The following is a 14239-nucleotide window of genomic DNA, read 5'->3' on the forward strand; positions in this document are numbered from 1 at the left end:
TCTCAGTGATGCCCAGGCTGGAAAAGGGAGAGGAACCGTTTTTCTTCCTGGTTTCTATCAGAAATTTTTGCTTGCGAGATTTGAAACAAATTGCCCGCGAGATGTCACACACAGGGTGTTGGCCTGAATGAGACCGTGTGTGAACAAGGACTACTCGCATGAGTTGGTAGCATTGCAGCCCTGGGATCTCTGCGCGCTTTGCAATTACTAGGACTTTAAAAATAGTGCCATTAGTTTTCGTCACAAATACTTACATTTGGCACCCTCACAGGCAGGGTGCTAGAAGTTTTCCATTATATTTTGGCTATGTTATTTGAAATGTCTTGTTAACCCCCTCCTTGCTCTGCAGAGGCGCCCAGGTTTTCTTGCCTGGGGTCTTGATCTAGTTCAAGAACTTCACAGGCTCTCCAAAATGAAGAGCTCTGGATTTCTCCCCCCACCACCACCTTTTAATTTTTTTAGTCCAATATTCAGGGACATTTAAAAGCAGAGATGAGCATTCATGCAAGTTTAGTGCGGAGATATCAAGTGTTCAAATGTCAGTCAGTTCTAAAAAATGTCCATGCAAATCAACGTATCCTTCAAACACACACACCTCGCGTAGTGGTTTCAGTTCTTCTTTTCCTGCTTAAATTCAACCCTTTATTTGGCACCGTGGCACCTCCTTAAATATACGCCGGATGTGCGGTGTGATCCAAATGAGAAACCTTAACCCTTTTGAACATCTGATGTCTTGACCTTACTGGTCCTTCCACGCTTGTTTTTCCTAGATGACAGAGTACCAGACTCCACACGATCTCTGCTAAACAAGGCTTCATTTTCCATTTCTGGATCTCTCTCTCTCTCTCTTTTTTGCTGTTGAATGGATACACAGACTCCCGTGTTTTCATCCTGAAAACTTCTGTATGAAGTTTTTGAAGACAAAAGGAAGCGTAGTGTCAGAATAAATGTTTATCCATCATAATTTATGCCCTGGATCAATTGTTTTTGGCTGTGCTTTTATTGAGACAGAAACTGTGACCTTACCAGTGTATGAGATTCAGAGACTTCTATAAGAACAAGGTAAAACCACAGGTAGGAATTGCTGAATAATTACCTTTAGACCAACCTGAGCAAGAACCTTCCCAAGAGGGCGAGCTCATTTAATGGTTCCTAAAACTCAATCTTGTGGATGTCAATGGTCATGCTTGATTATTTGCAGCAGTGTTTTATGAAAAAGCAATAAAAATGCATTGGGAGTATACAGAGGAAAAAAGGGAACAATAAATGGGTTTAGTTTTTCAAGTGAGTCCCTTTGGATGTGAACAGGTAGAGGCTGTGTTTCACGCTGCTGTGCCTTAGCTATTTGAAACGTGTGTGTGTGTGTCTACCCAAAACACTGCTGTGCTCTGCTAGCTTATGATCGACAAGAGACCTGCAATGAGAAGAAAAAATTCTTATGTTTGTTTTAGAGAGAAAGCAATTACAGTTACGGTTAAAAGATTAACCTGTTTTCCAGCTACCTATACACTTATCTGCAAGGAATAAAAGACCTTCAGAGATCCACATTAACAAGCACAAAGCTTGGCAAAAGGTAGATGTCATGCAGGTTATTCCTAATGTTAATTAACACTGCTCTTCTTCCCGACGCCCAGCTATGAAAAACATCTTCCAATAGCAAACGCAGCAAGAGGAGAACGGCAGCTGAATAGCTCGAAATAATATCTCGTGATTAATTTTATAAATATTCAAATGAGATTATATACTCATATTTTGTACAGATGATACATATAGGGGTGTGTGTATGTGTATATATATATATGTTCAATATATACCATTTTTCAGCATGTAGGTGGTGGCTGGGGGTGTTTGGCAAACGGCTAGTTTTTACTCCATTGGAGGTGGTAGGGGTAGGCTCAGTAGTCGGTGGATAAAGCACTGGCCTTTCAACCTTGCTTCCAGTCCAGCTGGAGATCCTGAAATAAATGAGTTTGCTGCTGACGCTCAAGTCCCAAAAGGCAAAACTTCAAACCAGAATGCCTCCACGTATAATTTGTCACAATTGGCAATCTACTGCTACGGAAAGAACAGAGGCTGACCCAGCGCAGAAATGTAATCATCTTTCACCTTCCAGCTCAGGGACGGTAGTATAATTGGGGCAATCCAGAAATGCCGTAAGCCCGGCTATCTGAGCCACCTCCAGGCTGAGCTGCAGTCTGCAAACCTCATTACTCCGGAGGGTGATTGTTAGCGGAAAGTCAGCAGCTCCTTTTTTTTTAGGGATATCGGGAAAGGGAAGTCGTCCTCGTCGGCGTGCATCTGAGCGCGTGCGATACTTGAATCCCTCAGTCACGTGTGAAGGGCTGGTTGGCTGCGGTGCGGTTATCCCGCGCAGCCACCCCTGGCTTGGCTTCTGGCGCATCCAAAATGGGGCTCTTTGAGCTGTTATCTGGAGCAGGGGGCTCGCGTGCAGCTGTGCCTTTGCCAGTGAATGTTGGCTGCCGCGTGGAGATCCGTGTGCTCTTGGAAAGTGTATTTTAAAATAATGGAAGAAAAGCAGGGGCACGCATAACCGTGCTTTTGCCCGGCAGACTAGGATGGAGTCTCCCCGGCCTCTGCATTGTACAGCTCGCCAAGTCATTTATTAAACACCCCCCAGTTTGCCCAGTGTAATGCAAGAGGGCAAAAAAAAGGAGGAGGAGATGATCCTTGCAAACCCTGAGGATGCCAGGGAAACCGAGGAGTGTCGCATGCATTCGGTCTGGTGTCTGATGTTAGCACCCATCTTGTGCTTCTGGGATTCAGAAACACAGCATCCCTCTCGTGGCCGTGGAGCCAGAGGACCATGGCATCTCCTTCTGCACAGACACAAACCCAGAGGGAAAGTGATTCTGGAAGAGAAGTAGCTCTGGGAAAGGGGAGGTTTGAAACCTTCAGAGAGGAGGGGCTCGGGACCTGAGCCATGGGGACACAGCCTCTGCTTCCAGGGGCCAGCTGAGACCTGCAAGCGCCCCCTCCCGCGGAGCAGGCAGGGCATGCCTTCCTCTGCACAGCGCCCTGCAGTCTCTTCCTGGCAGGAGCCAAGCTGCCGTGGGGCTGTTCTGTGGTGACACGTCGGCACTAGCCTCCCAGGGAGCCTGAGGTTGCTGGGGACGAGCACATCCCACCCGCTTGCTCCTGCTCTGCGTGCCCCAGACGTAGGCAATGAGACCGTGTCCGTGAGCTAGCAGATCCCCAAGCGCCTGCCAGAAGCGCACGCAAGGCAGAGCGCCTGAGAACGGCTCGAAACACGCGCTCGGGACTGCGCTGCCCAGCTGCGCCCCACAATGCCCGTGCACCAGCGTGCGCTGAATGGGATGGAGCAGGGGGTCGCATTTCCTTGCAGCAGCTCACCGTGAAGGCAGTGTGCCGATTCCCATTAGCATATGCCCCCAGCAGGGCAGAGTCTGTGGGGCTTGGGCATCAAAATGAGCCTGAGAGCATTTGCAAGAGGAGCATGACACCCAGAGCAGCCGTGGCACGGGCGTGCTGCCTCCTGGGAGCCGTCATCCAGCCCAAAGTACGTGCAGACTCCCCAGAGGAATGGCCCTTGAGGAGGAAGAGCAGGAGGTTGCTGAATGCGCTTCCTCCCTTTACTTTCCCACCCCGTGTTGCATGATTTAGCGCCTGATCCTTGGTGCCGCTTGCATTTCTTCTGCAGCTAACACGAGCGTTGGTCGCTCTCGGGCAAAACTCGACATCCCCAGAACAGGCCGGCGCTCAGTCTGGGTAGTGAGTGAGGCCCAAATCCTTAGGGCATGGGTCAGAGAGGAAGTTTGGCATGTCCGGAGTGACAGAGCCACGCAGCCGGGAATCGGCAGCACTACCTCTCCGGTTTGAAAGGAGCCGCCTGACGAAGTGCTCCTGTGCCTTCGTTGAGAGACGGCGTTGTACCTGCACTCCGTGGAAGTCGATAAGGTCCGTCCCGGAGACTTGCCGCTCTCAAAATTAAATATCAGGAGCAGTTGTTTGAAGTTGAGGGCCCTCCTGCCTCCCCGCAGCTCAGATTTTCTGCTGCTGTGCTTTTTTCTTTATGCCTGAGTACCTTGCTGACAAGTGCTAATAACAAAATGCCAAGAGAGGGTCCAGTTGGAGCTACCACACATTAAACATTCTGAACTTGTCCTTTTGCTCATAGATTGTGCATAATTAATAATTAAACGGTTTCACTTGTAATGGGTTGACCTTCCTGAACTGTTCATTATTCACGAGGCAAAGGCATCACTCAAACTTTTTTTTTCCTTTTTTTTTTTTTCCTATTGCCCTTCTGTGTGCTCGCTCCACAGATGCATTCCAGTTGTTTTTGAGAGCCAGGCTGACCACACGCTTCCAAAACCACTGAGACCCACGTCGTCTTTGTATGCATCGAGTCTCACTGTTTTGATCCATAGGACAATGGTGCTTTCTGTAATGAGAAATAGAGAAGAAAGCTGCTCCTGAATTTATAATGTTGATTGGCACTGGTCTCTAAGGGTTGTATTTGTATTTGGCACAGTGGTTAGGGCTGTGTTAGTCTTCCTATTAGTAAATCGTTATATTTGGAAACTGATCATTTGGAAGTAGAAATCCAGCGCCAGCTTTGAGTTGTGATCTGCGAGGTATTGATGAAACGGGACCATGTTCTAGCAGAAACGGAAAGTTCAGGTTGCTAATTCTTTTTATTTTTGAGTTTTTGGAGTGCCTGCCTCTTCCCCACCCTCAAATTTTAAGCGGCAGGTTTTTTTTTATCAGTACAAGGCAAAACTGTTCTTTGGCAGAAGGAAGCGAGAGAGGTCATTTGAACGGATGTGGGGAAATCACTATAAAGTTACTGCACACACCTGAGAATCTTTTATTATGCAGGGTGCGAATTACAGGGGGTTGACTATTTGGGCCTGGTAGGGATGTGTAGAGCTTTGTTTTATTTCATCATATTGTCATCCTTGCAAGTCCCCCAGACTCGAGTCTTACTGAATTTTAGGGCACAGTGTAAGATGTGTTGGCTTGGGTTAGCTTTTCTCTGCCTTTTTCTTTTCGTTCCTGTTCTGACACCGCAGTTGCTCAAATTTCAGCAGGTGGCAACTGCAGCATCCTATTCATTGCAATATCCTATTCTTGCAAATAAAGCGCAAAGCATTTTTAATTTAGTAACTATGTACAGCAAACAGTCCTTACATAAAATAGGAAGGTCCTTGTTCCAGGGCCTGCACAGGATAATCCAGTGTGTGTTTCCCACCTCCAGCGGCTATGATTTCAGTGGATGTAGGCTGTTGTGGTGACAGATTTTTAACGTTTTACAGGGGGAAGAAGTTAGGTTCATTGTCTGCTGTGTTTGGACTCTTTTTTTTTCCAGAGGAGGCTAAGCTTCCTGCCTCTCTTGCAAGCTATAAAGCAGCTTTCAGCTTGCATTTTCAGAGGTAAAATAAATGTATTAATTTGCACACAGTGCTCCTGGGGCTTTCCATTCGGTGCCGTTTAACAGAACATCATATCAAGACTTATATAAAATTCACCATGAAAACATAGGTGTCACTTGTGTTTTCCTAGTGAAGTCAAAATGATGGCTCTATCAAGCTGGCTGGTTGTGGCAGTTCATTCATTAGTTCATTCATATCAGCTGTAGTAATGAGGCCCAAGTGATTAGCAAGTATTCTCCAGGAGTCTGTATGGGATTTCAGCAACTGCCAGAAACATGTGTGTGTCCCCCACCACTCCGACCCCCAAAATGTGACCTTTCACTGGTCTCTAATCATCATTTCCAAGTGCCACTTTGACCCGCAGCAGATTTCATGACGAGGTATCTTTTCCCAGACTCCAGTGTTACCGAGTGTTAAATTCCAGCAGCAGAAATATTAGACAAGGTCAAAGACGAGTCACCACTACATGACAGCACCGCTTGGGTACGGCTCGCGGGAGGCACGAAGAGTACTCTGTCCTAGTGGAAGTCACCAGAGACCCAATCCACGAGGCCTGAGCTCCAGGCAGAGCCCCCATCACTCCCAGTTTGGATTAATTTACACGGCTGCCTTATCTAGCCTGCAGATGGGTGAGCTTTGCCCTTAGTAACTCCTTTTAGGGCCTGATTCAGAATGGAGGCTGCGAACCCACATCCCGTGTGAGTGACCCCTGGGCCGCTTGCTCTTTTGAGGTTTGCTTGGGCTTCAGCCTGGAGTTCCCGGCTGGCCCTGGGAAACTGTCTCCAGCAGAAGCGTTGAAATCGGCACGTTCCAGCAAAAAGAAACTCAACAATTTTGGTTTCCACAAACCTGCATTTTCTGAACAGGAATTCTTGCAGACAGAAACTCCCAGCCAGCCCAAAAGAGGGGTTCTGCCATGTAGTAGATGTTCACTTGTGCCACTTACCCAAAAAAGCCCCTCAGTGCTGGATCTAGAGACCATATTAGTCTGTAGTTAAGCATCCTGCGTACAGCCTAGGGATCTCGACCCCCCCTGTCTCTTGCTTCTGGCTCCTGAGCATATATATATATATATATATATATATAGCGCATCAGCTGGATATTATTGAGACCAATGTACTAGCTGATCAATGCCTAAGGTAGGCAGGAGAAAGTGAGCTTGGATGAGACTGACAGTTTTCATTCTGTGTGCTTGCTTTTCAGTCTTTTTGGGGGGCTACAACCCCACTTCTGGTCAACTCGCAGCTCCTTTTGGACCCCACTCCAAGTTTGAACCTGTCCATTTGCATTGGATGCCTGTGCAGCTCCCAAGACTATTGTATGTGTCTGGGCCCTATTTAGGCTCATGGTTTAGGAACTGGAAGCCCAGAGCCATCGCCAGGTGAAGCTGCCCCTTACTGGTCCTGTCTGCTGTGTTGTACCCTGAAAGTTGCTGGATAAAGGCATGAATGGTGTTGGCAGACAAGGTTCTTTGGGCGAATCTGATCTCTTTTATTAAATAGAAGATTTAAGTTGGGAGTTTCCCAACTTAAATAATTGGGAAAATTAACTTAGACCAACTTAAGTAGTTGGGAAAATTTTTCTTAGCAAGCTTTTGGATTTAAAAACCCTTCGTCAGGCTTAACGGTGCTGTGCTGGTAAGAGCCTGGTGGTGTTTTAGTGGGTGTGTGTAATGTTTCGTGCCTCCACCCTGGACTCCGCTTATCGTGGGAACACTGAAGTGAAGTGGGGAGCGTCGGAAAGGCCGCCGCGCAATTCAGTGCCTTCCACTCCACGCTCATAATGACATTTCCTTTGGCTCTGGGCAGGTCCTGTGGTGTTAATCCCTTTGTGATTGCAGAAATTATCGCCTACAGATAGGTGCGAACGAGCTGCCTGCCCATCCTCCTCCTGCCGGCAGGAATTTATCTAGGCTGGCAGCTCTTGGAAGACGAGCCCTGGTGAAACTCGCTGGGAGCCAGGGTGGGATCAGGACGCTGGACAGCTCCTGGAGCAGCAGCCGGCTCCCCGTGGGCTCCGACGTGACCCCCCGCCCCCGGCTCAGCGTTTCCGTGAAGTTGCGTGAATTATGCTTGGACCAGTTTGTCCATCAAGTGGTTTTGCACCGCTCGGTCCACGCAGGGACAAGGATCACGGCCCCTGCTAACATTATCTCCGGGTATAGGAAGACTGGCTGAAGAGCAGAAACCCTGGGGAAAGTGTACGCCAGGCCGTTTCCATGCAGTAGAAGCAAGCCTGAAATTTGGCCCTGCATTTGTCATCTTGCCCTCAAGTCATTTGTGCCTCTGATCCTCCGAACCAGCTGGGATTTAACCAGCCGGTTATTTCCTTGTGTTACTTTTGCTCTGCAGCGGAAACCTCCGAGGTGGATGTTGTTTATAAGTTTAGAAATCGTAGCCTTTCCCTGTCTGAGGCCAAGTTCAAAGAGAGCTCCGGCCCGTGATATCAAGCACTCCATGTATTTAATAGAACTCTTTGAAAATTGTAAAGCAATTTTGTCTTCCCCTTTTACTCTTCAGTTACTTTTGATTTAATTGTATTTTCCAGCAGTTTCCAATTGTTTGAATTGGAAACAAAGCCTTAATAAGAGTTCTAGTTAATTTTCTGTCTTGTAATTACCGATCCCATTTTTCTGATAATTGGCCACAGCAATTATATGTATATTTACTAATCACATAGGAGGCTCTGCAGTTGTATCTATCTGCCACCATTGATAATGACACATATTGCAGAGGTGCTTTTATCATCTTCTTTTTTCCACTACATCAAAGCTATTTCCTCGCATTCTCAATAATGAATACATGCATGCATTTGACACAGTTGTGTGCTAGAGAAATTGTTTGGCTCTCACCAAATGCTGCACGCTCTGAGTTTCTTGCCTGCAGCGCTGGAAGGTTGTATGTAATGATATATTGCTCATCCAAATGGCCAAGGCACTCCAAAGCACAGTGAGATTAAAATAAGTCATTCCTTTGTTAATTTAAATAGGTGCATGTATCATACTTTGCAGGGTACTTTGTGTAGGGATGTCAGGGAGGAAAAAAGCCGCCGAAAGGTATTTTTAATAGCAAATGAGAATAGATGAGAATGAAGTCATTTGCAGCTGCCTGTTTTATGTGGCTCTCTTGTTCCAACTGTAGGTCTAATGAGATGACACTGTTAAAGTACTCTGCAGTGTAATTTCATTACATCCTGAGCTGTTACACTATAAACACACTGGAGCTCTCTGTCATTCTTGGAAAAACTCCTAAATTCGCAAAGCTCTCCTTTGCAAATGGTAATGTTGTTTGCTCTCCGTCGATGTCATTTTTTTCATCTGCTCCTAATTTATTTGCTTTCATAAATATGCGGTGTTTAATTTAGGCAGCCTGGCAAATCTCCTCCGATTTCTCTTATTTCTCTTAAGGATTTTTTTTTTTTTTTTGCTTCCCCTTTTAAAACGGCGCCGGCGCCGCGCATACGAGGACAGCTCTAAAATGAATAAGTGTAAATAAACATGAGTGTAAATAAATAGCGAATGCAGGGAGAGAAACAAAGGTCAACACAAGAATAATTTCACAGCTCTTTGTTAATTACAAGACCATTTGTGTGTTACTTAAATAATCATTAATTTCTCATTTACACTTTCCCTCCCTTCCTTTCTACCCTGTGGCTATCATTGTCCTTTTTTCACCTCCCCTCAGTGTCTTTCCACATGTTTTTACCCATTGTGTAATACTCATTACTTGAAATTCAGCGTTTTGTGCCACAGAATCGGAAGAATTTGTACCGTTTCCCTTCTATTTCTCCGTGTGAAAAAGCAGGGGGAGGGTTTGTGGCTTACTCGTTTTGTTTTTTTTTAATGGTATATTGCTTTCCTTTTTTTTTTTTTTTTGAAATATCCCTGTCTCCACTTCTCCTGACTCTCTCTCTCTCTCTCCTATTGAACCGAACACAGGAATCGCCCGTCCTTCCAGTTGGGGAGTTCTCTGAGCCATTTGTACACTTCATCACTCAATGGTAAGCTCCGTTCGCAAACATGCCATGCCCTCAATGTAAATGATACATGCCATTAACTCTGCAGCTCCATGAGACCTTATGGCTTTCCCTGCATCCTTTCTGAGAGGAGAGGGACTTGGGGGCCCTGGGCAGATGGGGCAGCAAAGCTAAGCAAACTGTTTAAATTATGTAAACGTTATTTACACAAAGGGTCGTAAAAGTCCTTACGAGGGTTTTTCCTGTTTTAATAAACCACCGTGAGTCTGGGTGCATTCTTGTGCTCTGAGACTGGTTGAAAAATTCAGGGGGGAGGGGAGGGAGGGATGCAAACAGATCATCGTATTTATAACTTCATTATTCGGGGCTCGCGGTATTATCACTTATAAAATAAAATAGCCGCGATAGCCAGAAAGGTAAACAATGTCCTTGATTAATTCATTGGTTTTTCAGTAAGTAATTTTTATTGTGAGTCATGTTTTCAAACACCCCATAGGGCATTTCTCTTGCTTTTGAGCCGAACAGTTTAGCTGAAGCCATTTAAATTAAAAGAAAGGGGGGTGGGGAGGGGGGACGTCGTGTTGAAAGAATAAATGTCCTGAGCAGCAAAAGGTTCAAGTCCTTAGTGCTACCTATGTTAACCAACGGGAGAGAGGAGAGGCTTATTTTTTAAATATCTCTTTTGCTAAGAAAGCTAACGAGCTGCCTCGTACGTGATGAAGCGGAGGCAGAGTCCCTGCAAGTGAACTTTGTAGGACCGGGGCGTTTTTAACTGAGGAACATAACTTTTTGGTAAAAAGGTGCTTTGGGGGCCGGATGCCAAGCTGGTGTCAACTGGCAAAATGCATGTCGTCAGTGCAGTTGAGGCCCATTTCCACTACCGAACGGTATTTACAAGGGGGGCGATTTAATGGACTTTCCCACCCAAAGCACTGAGGCTGAGGCACTTGGCCCCACGTAGGATTGGGCCCACGGCTCTCTCGGCCACGGTAGATCATGCCCTAAATCGTTTTCCAGTTCTGAGGTCCGTACCACGGCCAGTGGGCCAAAAGCAGCGTCGGTAAAATGAATATTCAGCTCATTTAATACATTATGCATGAAACAATTCTAAGAAACTCCCTCTCAGGATTCTCCTAGCCAATGGGATTGAACCTGAAGAATTAACTCTCTGATTTACCAGTTAATTAAAATAATAAATATGCGGGCGGTGTTTATACAAGGCAAACCGCATGTTTGACAGGTGCAGTGTACAGCCAGCCACGGCATTCAGTGATGTGGCAGGCGGGCTCGCCGACGTGCAAGGGGCTGTACCTTTTTTGTTGTTTGTTTCCAAAAATTAATCAGATGTAGTATCAATTTTATTTTATTGAAGCAGAGGGAAGGATAACGTGTGTTTAAAATTTCCACAGATGTCAAACCGAAGCCTAAATGATGGTGGCTAATAGCCTTGTTTTCCCAGGAGAACCAGCTACTTTGGAGTGTCAGATTAGACCGGTTACCAACCCTCTCTTCAGACAGCTTGTTTTACTTGCTTAATGTGCGCGTTATTTGAGGTGCACGTGGTTATTTATAAGGAACACAAATTGTCCTTCATGTCATTAATAGCTCCCATTTACTGCGAGATCGTTTAATATTTTGGGATATAATTAAGATCAACGTATAGAATATGGTCTGAGGCGTTACTGCGCAAAAATTGCTTTATACTCCATTTAAGCCGTCATTTCCTAATAAGTCTCAGGCATGTCAGGCGAACGGCGCGTCAGACTTTATGACTTTATGCCAGTTACACCATAAACACTGGCTGTTTGGAAGTAATCCAATTAGTCAGTAGGCAGCTCCTGATGGTCACCTCCGTGCCATGTTATTGTGTTCCTTCATGCAGCTAAGCTCAGTCTACAATAGCTAATTGCACCTGTTGCACAGAAAACCAGGACTATTTGGATGAGAAACATGATCTTATAAACAGCTTAATGCTGTGTAATGAACTATCACCTGCAGTGTAATGGAAATAAATGTGGAAAAATGAAGGTAGAAACCCCAGGGTACTGGGTGTTACCCTATAGCTGTTCAGTGGTAGAGTGAGATTTCCCACCTGTTTGTATATTCCTTGTGTGGAGCTATGTAATGACGGCACAGCGCAGAGCAGCTTACCACGCGCTCTCCATTGATTTGCTTGTACTAATCGCTGTCTTTAAATAACTCCACGATAATAAACACAGTAGACACAAAAATGTAAAGGGAAAATGGGGGATGGGAATGGAAAAGGAGCATGAAAAACAGATCATTCATTGGCAGTTTGCAGGACCTCTGACCTGTTTTGCAAAGGGATAATAGGACCCGTTACTTTATAGTCATCGTCAAATGGCCAAATGGACGCAGCCCAGTAGAAAACCAGCCCAAATTTTACAGAAGCTTTTCATCAGCACCTGAGAACATTAATGGCTTTATTAAGGATGCAGCAACACTGAACATAATTAAAAGCTGAGAAAAAGGGAGAGAGACATAGATTAACATTTCGGCCACTATTAGGACCCCTGTCGTCAGTTTGTATGTGGGAAAGTTAAGAAGTACATTGAAATTCCAGGCATGCTCTGCCTGGGATAAGGGAAGAAGTCTTCAATATTTAAGCAAATGAAATATGCTTATATATAAACATTTTGTTTTCTGATACTTAGCATGAGAAAGCAACCAAAGGAGAGGCCGGCACCTGAAGAATTAATGGTAAGTGGATCTCCAGATGTACAACGTGTACGAAAGCTTGACGAAGGTATGCAGACGTGTCTCTGATCGTCTTCCCACCGTGAGCAAATTTCAGTCGAAACTTTGTGTTTCTAGATTGCGCAGCAAAGATAGAGCTGCAAAACATGCACCGCAATAAAGGGTGAGTGCAGATTTTGCCACTGTCCGCCACGGGGCCGGGGTTTCACCAGGGACGTCCGCTGGAGGGATCAGATTTCAGTCCAAACCATTTTGAAGCGTAACGCAGAGGTCTTTCCGTTTGTCTGTTCGGGGATTACGGTTTAATGTAGGTCCTTCTTTGTCATCATTTCCCACTCATAACCCTTCCAGATCTGCAGATTGAAAACAGAGGAGATGGTCAGTGCATTATATTTTTAATGAAATCCTACAGGAACTTCTTATTGCCACTGTTTTCACTTCTATTCACATGGAATGAAATTACATTGCCGGCAAAGATCCAGTTAATATGTGTCTTTGGTCTTTCCGCAGAAAGGCTTCCAGTGCTGTGCTCTCTGCTCGGAGGCAGCCTCCTCTCCTTGCAAATGGCATTTATTTAGTCATGCAGTAACTGGGGTAGAGCTCTTCCCCAACAGTTCCCAAATGGTCATTTATTTAGTGCTGAGTGTTGATTTGACAATGCACAAGCTGTTCGAATTATGCTTGTACCTAGCATTAGTAAATAATAATTATAGTCCACCCCTGCTAATGTTTCATAGACTATTCCCTGCCTTTAAAGTGCTGCAGTAATTTCCCTTATAGTTTATGTTGCTTATAACTGCAAAATGTATTTTATAGATTTATGGGGAATTAGTATCATTGTTTATTGTCTTTGCATCGTAGGCTTATGAATAATTATAAGGGACGATAACAAGCTAACAAAATGTATGCACAACTTGCCTACATGCTATGGGCTTCGAGCCAAAAAAAGTTTTGTACCGCAGCTGGTTTCCAGTAGGAGGCTGACTTCTGAAATTGCCCCGGGAGACTGATATCCCACTGTTCCTGTCCGTCTCCGTTTGGGCCCTGCATTGTTGAATTGAGTTTAATGTTCAGCATACTAACTTTAGGGGATCTACTCGCATGCTCAGAGTTAAGCACGTGCTTAAGTATCTCGCTGAACCAAGGCCTTCAAGTTCATCAGAGCCCTTCTGCTTTGTGTGTGGTATGTGTTCAGCACCAAGGGTTTCGACTGCCTTATTTTGTCTTTTTTATTAACTTTTGATGGTTGGAAAAACCTTGCAGTTAGTCACATCTGAGAAAACTTGGAACAGGTTCCAGAGATGTAGACACATTTACCTTGTGCACTATTATGCCATGGCTGGATAGCTTAGCTATTAAAACAACGGAATAGGGTTTCATAAAACCTATATCTGTTTGTAAATGCGTGTTTCAATGATGCAATAGGCCTGCCACTTATAAATAAAACATCTGCAGATCGCACATACACCCGTAAGTATATATGTGTGCTTGTAAGCAATAACACCACTCCAGGGTGTAGAGTCATAAAACTGAGGCCAAAGGGTGAGTGCCTAAAAGTACCGGGGAAGTGCATATATATATCTTTACAACTACATGCCCTGGAGTGTGTTATTCCCCGCTTAAAACAGCATTTTTAAAAATAATATTTAAAGTGTAGCTACAACAACAACAAAAAAACCCTCGCTACTTTTAAACAAATATTCTTATTTAACACTCAACATTTCCCCCCCTCATCCTACTTGCTATTTAATTATAAATGGACTGCAGCCATTAAGTACAGAGCACACTGAGCTGGTCCCTGGATTAAATAAAGGACCTACCTGGTACCTGATGGGAAAATCAGAGCTGATGTGCGCCTGGATAAGACCGTGTCGTGCAGCGCAGGTTTTGAGGGCTGTGGGTAAGAGAGGAGGAGATGGGGCAGAGACGTAGAGAGAGCACAAAGGGATAGTACAAGTATTAGAGAATTAATGCTGCATCCTACTTGCTCGACACAGGCCTCAGTGCCACTAAAACCAACGAAGCAAGGTCCCAAAGACAGTTTGCATGAGTCAGAGAAGCAAACTGTCCCAGAACCATAATATTTGACCCAGAACCAAAAGCGGCCTTTGAATCGGCCCTGCAGCACGGAC

The 14239-nt window shown here is 45.1% G+C and overlaps 1 protein-coding gene across 2 annotated transcripts in view; it reads left to right on the forward strand.

Moving 5' to 3' along the window:
• The window catches only part of MAP2K5 (mitogen-activated protein kinase kinase 5), a 182766-nt gene that overhangs the window by 143177 nt on the left and 25350 nt on the right, over positions 1-14239 (forward strand). Inside the window, exons 20-21 of one of the 2 annotated variants that reach the window (XM_006033317.2) lie at positions 9352-9413; positions 12065-12110. The exons of the other annotated variant lie outside the window; for it this stretch is intronic. Coding sequence (XP_006033379.1) covers positions 9352-9413; positions 12065-12110 — 108 coding nt within the window. The remainder of the gene's footprint in view (positions 1-9351; positions 9414-12064; positions 12111-14239) is intronic. 2 annotated transcript variants of the gene reach the window in all.

Source organism: Alligator sinensis, unplaced genomic scaffold, assembly GCF_000455745.1.
Source record: "Alligator sinensis unplaced genomic scaffold, ASM45574v1 scaffold1423_1, whole genome shotgun sequence".
NCBI lineage: Eukaryota > Metazoa > Chordata > Crocodylia > Alligatoridae > Alligator > Alligator sinensis.